At 50.1% G+C, this 13,542-nt stretch overlaps 2 protein-coding genes across 8 annotated transcripts in view; both read left to right on the plus strand.

The window, feature by feature from the left end:
- Positions 1-7,052, plus strand: part of uhrf1bp1l (UHRF1 binding protein 1-like) — a 30,350-nt gene extending 23,298 nt beyond the window's left edge. For all 3 annotated transcript variants that reach the window (XM_049005931.1, XM_049005932.1, XM_049005933.1), the window contains 7 exons: positions 503-666; positions 1,698-1,858; positions 2,306-2,456; positions 3,902-4,161; positions 4,446-4,554; positions 4,647-4,813; positions 5,102-7,052. In XM_049005931.1, the coding sequence (XP_048861888.1) occupies positions 503-666; positions 1,698-1,858; positions 2,306-2,456; positions 3,902-4,161; positions 4,446-4,554; positions 4,647-4,813; positions 5,102-5,239 (1,150 nt within the window). In that variant the 3' untranslated portion in view covers positions 5,240-7,052. The remainder of the gene's footprint in view (positions 1-502; positions 667-1,697; positions 1,859-2,305; positions 2,457-3,901; positions 4,162-4,445; positions 4,555-4,646; positions 4,814-5,101) is intronic.
- Positions 7,053-8,903: 1,851 nt separating this feature from the next.
- Positions 8,904-13,542, plus strand: part of anks1b (ankyrin repeat and sterile alpha motif domain containing 1B) — a 131,232-nt gene continuing 126,593 nt past the window's right edge. For 2 of the 5 annotated variants that reach the window (XM_049006098.1, XM_049006101.1), the window contains exon 1: positions 8,910-9,554. In XM_049006098.1, coding sequence (XP_048862055.1) covers positions 9,424-9,554 — 131 coding nt within the window. In that variant the 5' untranslated portion in view covers positions 8,910-9,423. Of the gene's footprint in view, positions 9,555-13,542 lie in introns of all 5 variants that reach the window. The other 3 variants (XM_049006100.1, XM_049006099.1, XM_049006103.1) reach the window with 3 other exon arrangements.

Below are 13,542 nucleotides of genomic sequence, written 5' to 3' on the forward strand. Positions count from 1 at the left end.
CTAACCCTAACCCTCTTCAAAGGAAAGGAAGCTTGTCAGTGGTGTCTGACATGCTGAGCTGCGCAAACCCCAGGTCCACGTCTCTCTATTCCATGTCCAACATGTAAGCACCCCTTAGCCAGGCTTGCCCTGGTCATCTGTGATCATCTGTGGTCCCCAGTGCTGCTAGTTTGTGGAAATCTCTGGTTAGTCTGTAGTAATATATATTTTTAGCATGGTCATTGGTGGTGATTTTTGGTAAGTCGTGTCATAGGTTTGTACAGTTTGGGAATGACTGTGCTTGTGCTCACGCTTAACCTGTGCACGCTCATACACATAGATACATATGTACTCGGTCAGCCATGCAGAGGTGGGTTGAACACAGCCAGTGACTTGTGCCCTGCACACACATGTTTTAAGAGCTGACATCGTCCTCGTGCCCCTCTTGTTGTTTTGTTTGTCGTGTGCTTTGTTGTCGTGTGTCGTGTGATAACTCCTCTCCTGGTCTCTGTGGCGCCCGCAGTGGGCGGCTCATCCGGGACCGATCCCAGTCCAGCTTCTCCGTCTCCTACAAGAACATGAAGAAGAGCCCCTCGCTGCACTCCTTGGACAACGTCTCCATCGACAGCTACCTGCTGGAGGAGCAGGGCCTGGAGGACAGCGACTCCTACAGCCTTTTGGACCGAGGTATCCTGGTTCCCCTGCCCAGGCTGTCTCTCGGTTACACCCACGGGCATCCGTGAATGCACGGGAGCATGCTCAGGTCATCGTGTATGAGCTGACTGTTTCCTGTGTACTTCGGCACGAGCTTGCCGCGTGTGTGAGATTGACCAAGGTGGCCACTGGGTGGCAGTAAAGCTATGTCAGTACGCTGGGAGATCACGACGCCTGAGTCACAGGGGCTGGAATCCGGAGCAGGCAAGGTGTCAGAGAACCTGGTGACGTGGCTTCAGTTTTGAAGGACACCGTGATCATTCAGCCCTCGTGTTTATCAGCCATTATCTTTATATACTAATATAATAATAAAGTTACTTTTAAATGTACTACAGTTACATAGCAGACACTTTTACCCAAAGAGACATTTTGAGAGAGGAGGGTCATACAGACCCCAGAGCAACTGTGTGTTAAGGGCCTCGGTCAGAGACCCGATGGTAACATCACTCTGCCGACCCTGTGATTTGATTTGCCGACCTTCTGATCGTAAGCCGAGTGTCCGAACTCACTGAACTATATACCACCCACAGCTGCCATATCCCAGAAGATTCCCGATTAGTCATGTTTTTGGTATCTGAGGAGGGGAAAAAAAATGCGCGATTCAAACAAAATTGCTGTTTTATCGGAATTCATCCGTCCGTCTCCTGGTCGCGTACGACACTGGGAGACCTTCACACACACTGTGGAGTGGAGGCAGGATTTGATCCCCCCAGCTGTGGGCGGGTGGGACAGCAGGGATGGCCTGGTTTAGCCAAAAGTGTGCTAAAAATAGTACTCATGATATATTAACAAAATGTTGCTGAGGTGAGATTCCCGTGGGCTGTATTTTGGACCCGGCGTCGTACTACGTCGTTTGATATTAAAAATGAGTTTCGGAACAGCAAGGTCCACACCCGCCTTGCTGGTTTTCCTGCGTCCCTGTGGATCCGGCCTGTGTCTGGCTTTGCCGGCCGGAGGTGACGCGGCGTCTCACTCCCCGTCTGCCCGTCTGTCTGCTTCTCCAGAAGGCGCCGGGGACGACACGTCCATATCTGGCTTCAAGGACACGCTGAGCGACCAGAGCGGGGCGGAGAGCGCCAACGAGGCCCTCAGCCATGACGTGGCTGTATCGCCAGACGCTGTCAGCGCGACCTCGCAGGGCACCGACGACCCCACCAGGGACCTGGTAACAGCCAGCCTCCGGACCCCGCCTGGCGTTTTCCTGCTCGCTGCAGCCTCACTTTTAATCCCGTACCTTCATATCCTGAAGCTGCTTCCTTAATAACGATGGCGTCTTGATTATCCGCCAGCGTTCGTCTCCCAGAACTTAAAATTAGTCGTCTTGCTGAAACAGTGTTGGCGGGACCCTTTTTGGACCCTAAGCAAAATTTGGGTTACCTAATTATTCGTCATCCGGCCCATTCTGAGAAGCTGATCAGGTGTGGTTCTGCTGGTCACTGGGCCATAAGCTGCTGCTCAGCTTGCTTGTGCTTCACGCCGGCCCTTTGTTCAAGCATGTAATCGCACGGCCGTTCACCATACGGGTCTGCATCCCAGTCATGTTGTCCGTCGAGGTACCCCCTGTGGTAATTGGGTACCCCCTTCGCCCCCCCCCCCCCCCGGGTCCCTGCAGGTGTCAGTGCTGGTGCTGAAGCTGCAGTCTCTGTGTGGCGCCCTGGATGTGCAAGGGGAGAGCACAACCGTGTCGCTGGAGCTGGGCCAGGTGCTGCCCGTCCAGGTGGGCAACGTCAGCGTGCGCCAGTACCTCAGCAACCGGAGCCTGGGTAAGATATCTGATTTGTGACAGTACTCACGATGCTCATGGGAGGGGGGTGGGGGGGTCACGAAGAGGTATTCGTCTGGCCTGGCTGCTGATACCAGGTCAGTCTCACACCATTTAGAGCATTGGGTTGGTAGTCTATATGGTAGTCTGGTTTAGCCTTATAAGCCATAGTAGTTCTTGGTCAGTAAGTCTCCGCTATGGCAGCGTGATTTCACAAGTGCGATAATCACCAAGGCTTTAGATAACAGAAGCATTTGTCCGGACGTCGGCTTCTCAGTAATCTACGGACGCCTACATGTGGCCACTGTTTGGTCAGCAAATTAGTACCATACCAGAAAATATTGATGAGAGGTTATTGTGAATATTGTGACTCCCGTAAGTTAGTAATCTGTATAAATTCGGCATATCTTTATTTAGTTAGCGGAGCACGCCACGTAATACCGTTCTGGTAAACCACAGGAGCGATAAGCACTGAAGTGGCGGTGAAGAAAGAAACAGCCCAGCAGTCACATCTTCCGAAAGAGGAGATTCCGCGCATAAACCAGAGAAAGATGTTGGCGCTGTGGTGGTACTTCTTGCAGCTTAAAGTCCTAAACATAAGGATTAAATTTATCCATCCATCCATTTTCCAAACCGCTTATCCTACTGGGTCGCGGGGATTAAATTTATACAGATTACTAAAATTTAGGCTTTTCATTACGCCTCTCATTAATATTTTAGGAGTACTAATTTGTTTTCCAAATAGTGGCCATAAGTAAACATCCACAGAGTACCGAAAAAGCCAGCATTTGGACAGGTGTTGACACCCGTCATCTAAAACCATGGTGATTGTTGTACGTGCCCCATATAACCGTGATGTGATATTCTGCTGTTCTAGCCTCAAACCAAATTTCTGGTGAAAGTTGTCGACCAGGTTGTGTAGTGGTGACAAAAAATGCCCTCGTGCCCCACCAGTTGAGAGACGCTGGGCATGCCTGAACACAGCCACATTATCCCCCATCTCTCCCTTCCTTGCACCGGGGCTGATTGTATTTAAATTACTCTGCCTGCTTTGCAAATTCGTATTGGCAGCGTTTGTATCCTGTCTTGTGAACACACACAGATAGCAGTAAAATTCAATTTTTACTAAGGGGACTAATAATCCCCCTTTTGACTCGATGGGATACATCTGGTCCGCAACTGTCGTCGTCTTTGAATGAGTGAGTGAGTGAGTGAGTGAGAGTGTGTGTGTGTCTGTGTGTGTGTGTCTGTGTGTGTGTGTGTGTGTGTGTGTGTGTGTGTGTGTGTGTCCTTGCCCAGCCAGTAGTCAGGCCTTCGTAAACATCAACAGCCGACGTCCGGACTAATGGTTCAGCTGATCCAAATCAGGCAGCCCTTTATCCAACAGGCCTGGGGTAAGTATGAATGAGGAGAGAGGGTCACTGACTGGCGTCGCTCTGGTGCCAGGGGCGGGGTCGACGGTGACCCCGGTGGCCAGGAAGCCACGGCCAGAGGTGCAGGTGAAGCTGGAGAGCGGCCGGAGCGCAGCGACACACTCCCCGCTGGCTGCGCGCAGTGGTTTCCTGCAGGCCCGCCTGCAGGACCTGAGTGCCGACTTCCTCACGTCCTCCCTGCGCAGCCTGGCCCGCTTCCTGGAGGACGATAACTCCACCGGTCAGGTCCTGCCGATGCGGATCAGCGTCTCCAACGCGCGAGTCAACCTGCAGGTGAGGGGGATGGAGGGGGAGACGCAGCATGGCTGGGGGGGCCATCTGGAGATGTTCTGGCTGCGTTTTAACTCGGTGGGGAACACGTCTTGTGGATCTGATGAAGGACACACCTGGACAGGACCCCGGGTCTGGAAGGATAGGAAGCTGAGGCATTGTGGAGCTTCTCTGGCACCTCCTCATTGTGGAGCTTCTCTGGCACCTCCTCATTGTGGAGCTTCTCTGGCACCTCATCAGGCGGGAGCATTTTTTTATCTCTCTGATTGGCCCCTTTGTCCGAACAGGACGACAGTCCCCGCGATGGTGTCTCTGACGCCGAATCCAAGCCCGTCGTGCTGCACATCGATAACCTGCTGATGCACCGGAGAGACGACGGCTCCTTCTCCATCGGAGGTCAGCCCAGTGCGTCTGTGCGCCCAAAAACATCCTTAAAACCTGCCTGTAGCGTAACTCTTCACCTTGGTGTCCCTCTGTTTCCATGGTAGGGGACCAGCCTTCAGAGGCGGGGCTTAAGAGCGCCGTCCACGTGGACAGTGGAAGCCTGTGTGGCTTCGCCGAAACCTTTGCCGGGATGAGCGGCGCAACCCGAGGTACACAGACGACCCCGCCGCTCACGGGGGAAGCTGATGTCGGCGGCAGTAGCAAAGAGCAGGTAAGCGCTGCTGGTCTTGTAGCTGTAGATGGCGCTCAGTGGGCCACAGGGGGCAGGGATGAATGAGACATGCTCATTCTGCAGGGTCAACAGTCTGAAACCGCAGTGTTCAGGGGGGAAATGTTAAGATGCATGCCATCTGCCGTGCTCTCAGCTGTTTAGCTGTGTTATTTTCTCAGCAGTACAACTGAAGGTGCCCTTATGGGCCCACAGTGGTCGTGCCCCCTTCCTGATACTCTAACCCCCCCCCCCCCCCCCCCCACCTTCTTCCTCCTTCCACCCCCGCAGCTGCTGAAGGAGGAGAATGATTGTTTGAAACTGGAGCTCTCTAGAGCTAAGATGGCACTAGCCGAAGCTCAGATGGAGAAGGACTCGCTGCTTCACCGCATGAAAGCTTTGAAACTGACGACCGGGGGCAACAGCTAATCGTGGTGCCGGGGCAGGGAGGGGTGTCGGGCCAGTGGTGGAGACAGATGCTGCCGCTGTGGCCCCCTGCTGGACCCCAAAGGCCACAGCACATCTCTGGTGCTTTTGTGTGGTAGTTCGGCCTGATTTCTGTCCCACACTGCCTCCCTGCACTGCCCCAGGAGCCTCAGTGTCATGAAGAGGCAGCGTTTCTCTTGCGTACACACACACACACACACACACACACGCACGCTCACTCACACACACCCCTTCAGCTACGTCAGTCTCCGACTTTTCTGACCGTATTAGCAAAGCTGCTACTGCCTCCTGCTGGTGAATAAGCTTCAGGATGGCATTCCACACGTCTGAGTTGCGGGGGGTTAGGGGGTAGGGGATCCCATACCTCCTGACTTTTGGGAAAAGAAGACAGGGTCCCTCTACCCATAGCACATAGGATGACAAAGGGGTTGGGGAGGTGGCTGGGAAAAATGTCACATTGCTAACATGCCTTTGAAGGAATGTCACAAAGGAGACGATTTGCACTGTAATGAAACACATCATGTTCTTAATACTTTTAAAATGACGACAGATAGCGGTTTAGCTCTTAAATTGCTCTAGTTAGATATGTAGTAGTTTTGATGAGAAACTTGTGTGCAGAATGTCTGTTTTTTTCTAACGATTTCTGAATTCGGGAGTGTGGGTCGCAGCGTCAGCCGCCATGCAGCTCGGACAGACTCCGTGTTACGTTCTTATGCGTCTGCTTTGGTTTTTACATACAGCACACGTGTACGTGCGTACATACATGCCGGTTTCCTGTTAGAGCGTTTGAGTAAAATATCCATACTAATTCCGGATTTGCACTTTAAGAACAAACAAAACTGAGCCGCAGGGAACACTAGCGTGCAGAGAACTGGCCGTCCAATGAGGGGAGGGAATTCAGGTGGCTTGATGACCTCAGAAGGGTGGGGGGGCGGTATACACTCAACAGCATCTTCCCATTATGTTGTGCCCAGCCCAAATCTGACTCCCACCTTGTTGAACCATACTATGGCAGTGAAAAGGCCAGTCTGCTATTCACACTACGACGGCGGGACAGAAGGATTGAGAGCCCTTGAAACTGAGACTCCCCTTATCCATGCTAAAAAAAAGAAACTTCTTTTTGTGTCATGCAAAGGAAGCTGCCTGACAGGCCTCAACCAAGGCTTCTTAAGTGCCTCCCTCTCTAGAACCCTGCTGGAGAACCTGGAACGGTGTCTTGCAGCTGGGAACCCGGGGCGTAAGTCTCTCTTGAACTGCGCTGGAAGATTTGGCGCAGCGTCCCTCTATAGAGCCGTAATGGATGAGCAGGCGCTGTCTCTCCCTGTTGAGTTGCAATGTGGAAGCTGGCAAACTGTGCCACTGTAGAGCCAAAATGGAGGACTGCGGGCCATCTGTCTCTGTTTAGTCGCGATGGGGGGATCTGCCACCGAGTCGTGTTATAAAGCACCAATGGAGGATTTGGCACAGAGATTCCTTTTCTGCTGAGGGCCTGAATGTGCTGCAAAGAAAGCCCAACCAAGCTTGATTTACAGTGTTCTTTTTAAATAGAATCCAGACCGACTTCTAAAAGGATGGACGACCTGAAGTGGCAGGGAAGGATAAAACGCTACAATTGCATAAAGACTGAGGGAGGAGTTTGTTCCCGTTTCCAGTGATTATAGCCACTCCCCATAATCATAAAGTTGTTCTGTTTGTTACCTCTAGGCAGTGGGATAAACACACGTTGCAAAAATAATGTAATATTTTGTCTGTTAAAACTGCAGAATCTTGTAAAAATAAATGGCTATCCAATCTGGTTTTTTAAATTTTGTTTTTCCTCTGCAATTCAAATGCGTTTAGCCATCCACAGCCAGGAAGACCTGTGGAGCCTGCCCCTTGGTTCAGTCAGTTAGGCTCTCTTGTGCGCTCTGTTGGAATGCAATGCTTATGTGGGTAATTTGGTGCAGTATCACAGTATCATCTACAAACTGGTCATGGCTTTGTGCTGTTCAGCCTCTAAGATGCTAAAGATATCTGTTTATTGCATATCTGTTTATTAAGTCTGTTCAAACACTTTGCTGCTTTGCTCATTGCCTTTCAATTTACGGCAGAGCGCTGTCACAATGGCAGGAAGCTTCCTGGCTTTTTTTTGAGGACTTTACTTGATCCTCCATAACCTTGATGCACCTTGACGCTGGGTGATTCTGCATCGCTTGAAAGCCTGCGTCCTGCTGGTTCGTATAACGACTCCGTTTTTAATTTCCCCCAGTTCGCAGGATATCTGTCTGTGTTCCTGACGGCACAGGCTGGCCGTGACACTCTTAATTCAAGCCCCCCCCAGCCCACAGATGGGAAAAGTCAGCTGTTGTCAGATAGCCAAATTTGGTCCTGTGACCTGGAAGAGCCTTTGTGGAAATGTGTGTCCGTATGAGAGAGGGAGTACATCTGCACTGTATAGGAGTTTTACTCTTGGACATAAATCCTGCATTTATAATGAATTTCAGGGAGCAGACAGCCTTGGGGCTACCCCCCCGTGGGCTTGGAGGATGCCGATTCAGGGGGCAAGTCTTGGCTTGGTATTCTCCTGGTGAGAGTTCTGACACTCTCCCTCGCCTTTGACTATGGACCTTATGCATTCCTGCGTCGAAATCAGCTCGGGGGATTTTGGTTTCAAGCACTTCCTGTTAGTCACCGAGAACATCTGGTGGTAAGTCCAGTGGGTCAGCTACACTCCTCTGCTGTCCCGCTTGTGTTGTGTGTTTATCTGGTAGTGAGCTCAATTTTGAACGTGCAGGCCAATGCAAACCGAGTGACTGTGTACCTGCCCCTGACCTCTGCTATAGAGACCCCGCCTGATGTACTCCCTGCGTTTAATAAACAAACACCAAGCTTTCAAATGTGACCGCTTATGGGCAAAGAAGTATCTGTATCCCCAAGAGTGTCCTTATAAATTGCTGACTCCACCCCCACCTTCCCACCAAGGCACACATTTTGCCTTCCAGCTTGCTAAAATCCTCATGCGTTAATGTTTAACCTCTGAATGTGCATTTTGTCCACCTCCAGGGTCTAGATCCCGTAAGCAAAGAAATAAAGTCTCCTTCCTTTCACCACACGTTCTGCAGCACCTCCCAGTCTGCGGCAGCTGACTGCCTGTGTGCTGCTTTACGTTATTTCTATATAAATAAAACCATTCTGTCATTCACCAGTCATGAATGGGACTGCACAGTAGGCCGGTGCATTGCACAAATGTCCTGCATATGTTTTTTATTCTGGCACATAGAGGGGGGGGGGCGTTCAGTCAAATTAATCCTGCGTGTGTGTAAGGGGCAGAGAATTATGCTTTCCCAATGGTACCACAGGCTTCTTTATCCCTTAGAACACTTAGGCTAATTCATTTGTGTTAATCCATCAGAACTCATTTTACAGCACTGAATTTTAAAATGGGTCTTATTCCAGCGGGAAAAAACTCGCCAAAATATGTACCTTGTTTAAACCTTTTTTCAAAATAACCTTGTTTTGATACACGGCAGCCGTAGAATTTAAATAACATAAAAACATAGGTATGCTACTGTTCTGTTGGAGTATTGCAATACCAGCGGTAACAATAGGTTTCTCCTCTCTCTGGAGCTGCTAAAGGTATCCACGCCCATGCTGTATTTCGCTCCCGAGAGCGCGCCGGGAAAGAGGCTGTGCGTGGCGCTGTGAGGCTACGGGAGAGAGAGAGTGAGAGAGAGAGGGAGGCAGAAGGACCTGGGACGCGAAGTCTCGCAGGCAACGCAGAGTCACACGGCCGGAGTGAGAGCGAATGCGGGCTGGAGTGCGTGTGTCTGAGAGGAGTGATTGTAGTGGAGAGGACGCGCGAGCAAGGAGCGGTGCGGGTGACGGTCCGATAGTGCGGTGTATCCAGGCAACCGGCCCTCGGACGGCTCGCGCTCCCCCGAGTCAGCCGAGCCGCCGCCGTGCTAAACACGCTATTTACGGCGCATCATTCTGTGAACCAGAAACGAGCATTTCTCGCTTTGTAGCGGAGCTGCCGGTGGAAGTCCGCTTGTGTTCGAGGGACGTCGCTTTGCCGTAGAGAGTAAAAATAGAATGGTGTGTGATACAATGAGACAGTGAGAGGATACCTTTTTCTTCTGTCTTCACCCACCCGGGATTGGATATATCTGTTAATTTACTTCGTCAGCATGGGAAAGGAGCAAGAACTACTGGAAGCGGCGCGGACCGGGAACGTAACCCTAGTGGAAAAATTACTGAGTGGCAAAAAAGGATTGCTGGGCACCGCATCTGGATCTATACCGCTGCCGAGTTTACTGAGGTATGTAAACAACACACTCCGGTGTTATGTATCGCGCTGCCCCGGTTTGGTTCTTCGCTGGTGACGAAGAGAGGCTCCATTGTACTGAAGCCCAACTTGTTTTGCAGTCGAGTCCGTTGAACGGTCACGCGGACCGGCGCATTCCGTGGCGCGAGCGGTTGACCCAGGTGCGAGGAGATGCAACGCGTGGCCGTGACAGAAAGCTCCGCCCACAAAGAGGGGGGGGGGTCCCGGAAGGCCATCGCAGGCGAGCCGGCGGCTCGGCAGCCCTTGCGAGATCCTGGTGGATTGGCATCAGTGCAATTCGTACACGCCTACGGACTCGTGTACCGATTGCATCCAGGAGTTAACTTTTAAAATGCCTAACTGCAGTTGTTTATATGTATAAATTAAGGCAGAATTAAGAAGTAATACTAACAGTTTCAGTACACTAACAGCAGTACATGGTAAGTTTGTTTTTTAAAAAGCCTCCTTACTGTGATAAACAGTAAACGTAACGTACCATAGGAGAATCTGGGCTTTTCTCCCAGGGGGTACAAAGTGAGAGAGCCCAACCAGTCATTCAGTCAGATAGATAGATAAATAAATAAATAAATAAATAGTACATACATTGACAATAAATTAATGCACATTGATATAATTCACACAAGCCGCATTTTCAAATATAATTGAATTTTATTTAACATAATATGTTAAAATATCATTTTCATATGACCGAATAGGAGGTCCAATTGCACCCATTGCAGCGTCGTTCAAATCGCCTATGTTACGTACAATTAAAAAGTGGGTATACACATATTTAGTTCAGATTCGAGACTATAAATCGCGGGCAGTTTAAACACCCCCCTCTCCACGCTGGGAATGGACGATCCAGACATTCCCTCGCAGCCCCAGGTAGGTTGTTTAAAAGGTGTGAATATAAGGAGAATGAAGAAAACTGGCAGAGCACAAATGCACAGGCAGCCCAGCACGGAACCTGGCAGCTGAAGATTGCAGTAGCGCGAGGAGGTGATTCGCTTTCCGGCATTGGACTGGGATGGGGGAGGGGGAGACATGCACGCCGGCGTGTGTGAGTGTGCGGATGCCGCAGGCAATGTTGTATGGGAGCTGCAGGGAACGATATGCAGCTTTACCAAGATATACCTTTACACATTTTTACAGCCTTCTGATTTTTTTTTGACCTGTACCTATTGGTACGTGTCAGCTAAGCAAAAGGCAGTTAGCCTAATGGCATCGGACCTGAAAGTTTCACGTTCACATCCCAGAAGTGAATTCTCAATCGTAGCATTGTGCTTGCACTTAATTTGTGCTGCAAAAGGGGCAGTACAAAGCTACATGGAAAACAAAAATGCTCAAATTGCTGTTATATATTACATTTGTTTACTATTGACAGGTGGCATCTTCCTCGATCTTTATGGACTTGAACAGTCCCTGCACTGGAGTCCAGGAGAAGCCAAAGTCCAGCTGTTTCATCCTGCTGTTTGTCACTCAGGGCTGAAAACTCCTAAACTGAGACATCTTTTCCTTTATGCAGTGTATCTTTGCAAGAGAAGCGAGTGTGGGGAAAAAAACACAGGCAGGCACAGAGCTCTCAGTCAAGGAAGGTTGAATTGTCAGTAATTAATTCATGCTTTGCATGCACTAGTTAAGAATCCAATCCCCCTGAATATTTCTGTACTCTGTGACAGCACAGAAGGTGTGATGACAGATATGATGACTGGAGGGCTTCTCCCTGAAACACTTTGTTTGTTTAGTGGCAGTCAGCGAATCTTGGTTCATGACACCCTGACTGCACTGTATCACCCATCCAGTGGAGGGCAGTGGAGTTGTCATCTCTGTCTCTAAACAGTTGCGGTGGTGATAGTGAACAGGTTGTCCTGAGCTGTGCGGGGGCTTTCACGTTTCCGTCCGCGTCTGTTTAAGTTGGCGGTGAGCAGTGGGGAGAGTCTCACTGCTGTTTTTTTTCAAACGGGCGCAGTTGCTTATGTTAGAGCACGCAGCTGCTTGGTGACTTTGCGTGTTACTGTGTTTCACCTCACTGTTTATCGCTTCCCTGAGGTGACATTTGGATGCTTGGTGTATGATGTTTATTTTTTTTCGCATTTTCTCCTGCCTTCATGCTCTCTCACGGCACCCTAGTGGTGGAAATTAGAAATTGCCACCCCTTCCCCCACCTGTGTCCACGCATTTTAATCTTCTTATGCGCTGTGTCCTTGTTTAATTCGTGCTGGCAGTCCAACTGTGGCAGACTGTGGGATATTGGGGGACTTCATGTGTGCTGGGTATTAAACCTGCCTGTGCTGTGTGTGCTTTACATGCCTGTAGAGTAGTAATGGATTTAGACAGTTAAATGGGTGGGATGATAACACGAGTTATGTAAAGCTGCAAGAACTGTCCATATTATTGTTATCTTTTTTGGAGAAGGGCCTGACATGTTAAGTGTTGCGGTTTGTGAGGATGTTCTCATGGAGATTCAAAAAGCAACTGTTACACCAAAAGTATTCTCTTATGCTCCTTCAGGACCATAATGATCGGTGTGCATATTTAATGAGGCAGTGCACTGATACCTGATCTGCTGATGTGCTTTTGGAGCAGCGGATTCACCTTGCGTGCATATCACTGAGGCCCTAGCAGAAACACTCTGTCCCTACCTCGGGCATGTTGCTGGAGCTCCAGCGTCACATAAATTAATCTCTTACTGGCGCATTTCATATCTAGAGCTCTTCTCCAGGCCCGCAGATAAGACATCGGAATTCTTTTTTTTAGCGACCGCGCCAAAAACTTACAGCTCCTTTTCATAAACATGCTCACAGCCTTTACCATAACTGGAATCTGTGGGATGCGGTATTCCGGAACACAGTGCCTCCAGGACGGGCTTCTGCTGATCTCTTCCTGGAATCGCATCCCAGATATTTCGAAGCGATTGATTTTTGAGTGCTTGAATATGGAGTCAGTAGATGGTTCTGTTTAGCTCTTCCTGAGGAGATGTGTGCTTGCCAAGCGTTCCGCGCCTCCAGTTTCGCCTGTGGACACTTTGTGGGGCCGCTGCGATTTGTAATTAAACACTCTTTCTGCACTCTCGTGATCCAGTAGGGAAGGTGATTGAACCCTAGGACTTTTGCTTACACCCCAATTAGGGTGGTGGCCAAACTGTTTGGCTCACGTTGCCAAGTTTCTTGGAGACGGATGCCAAAGGCTGGGCTACCTCTCTGCTTGCACACTCGCACCAGCACAAGCTGAAATTGTTGCGTGACATCAGCAGATGGATGATGCCGGAAAGCCCACGTGGCACTGAATGTTATGCTGTCTGTGCGCCTGCTTTATTTGGGTAATACAGTGGTTGGGTTGGACACTGTATGAATTCTTTCTTATCTCACCATGAGAGTGTTGTCTCAGTACTAGCTCGTCGTGATCTGCCAGTGGTTTCTCAGTGCGGGGAAGTTCCCCTTTTGCCACATGAAGTGGTGGCACGTTTTGGACTCCATGGAGGCGTCAGCACTTTGTTGTGTCGTCAAGTGAGAAATTCTAGGCGTCCCCCCCCAGTGTCCGCCCACAGCTATAAAGGCTCAACAAGACTAACCGGCTCCGTTCTCTCAGTAGGGCAGGGCCCTGGAGACTGGGTTTGACTGTTCAGGTAAACGTCAGCCTATCTGCTTCAGCCTGTCAAGCCAGTCCCTCTTGTATCCTGTCCTCAGTCTCTCACAGCCATGTGTCCCTCTAGAGCTTCTGTCAGTCCAGTCTGAATGATACACTAACATTTCTCACCCCTTATCCATCTGATCATGGGGCTGTTCTGAGTGTGATTCAGTAGCTCCTCCTACTTATTCTGATAGACACGCCTCCCTTATCCATCTGATCATGTGGCTATTCTGTGCGTGACTCAGTAGCTCCTCCTACTGGTTCTGATAGACTGCCCCCTTTGTCCATCTGATCATGTGGCTGTTCTGAGTGTGATTCACTAGCCCTCCCCTCCCCATTCTGAATGACC

This window comes from Brienomyrus brachyistius, chromosome 1 (assembly GCF_023856365.1).
Source record: "Brienomyrus brachyistius isolate T26 chromosome 1, BBRACH_0.4, whole genome shotgun sequence".
Lineage (NCBI taxonomy): Eukaryota > Metazoa > Chordata > Actinopteri > Osteoglossiformes > Mormyridae > Brienomyrus > Brienomyrus brachyistius.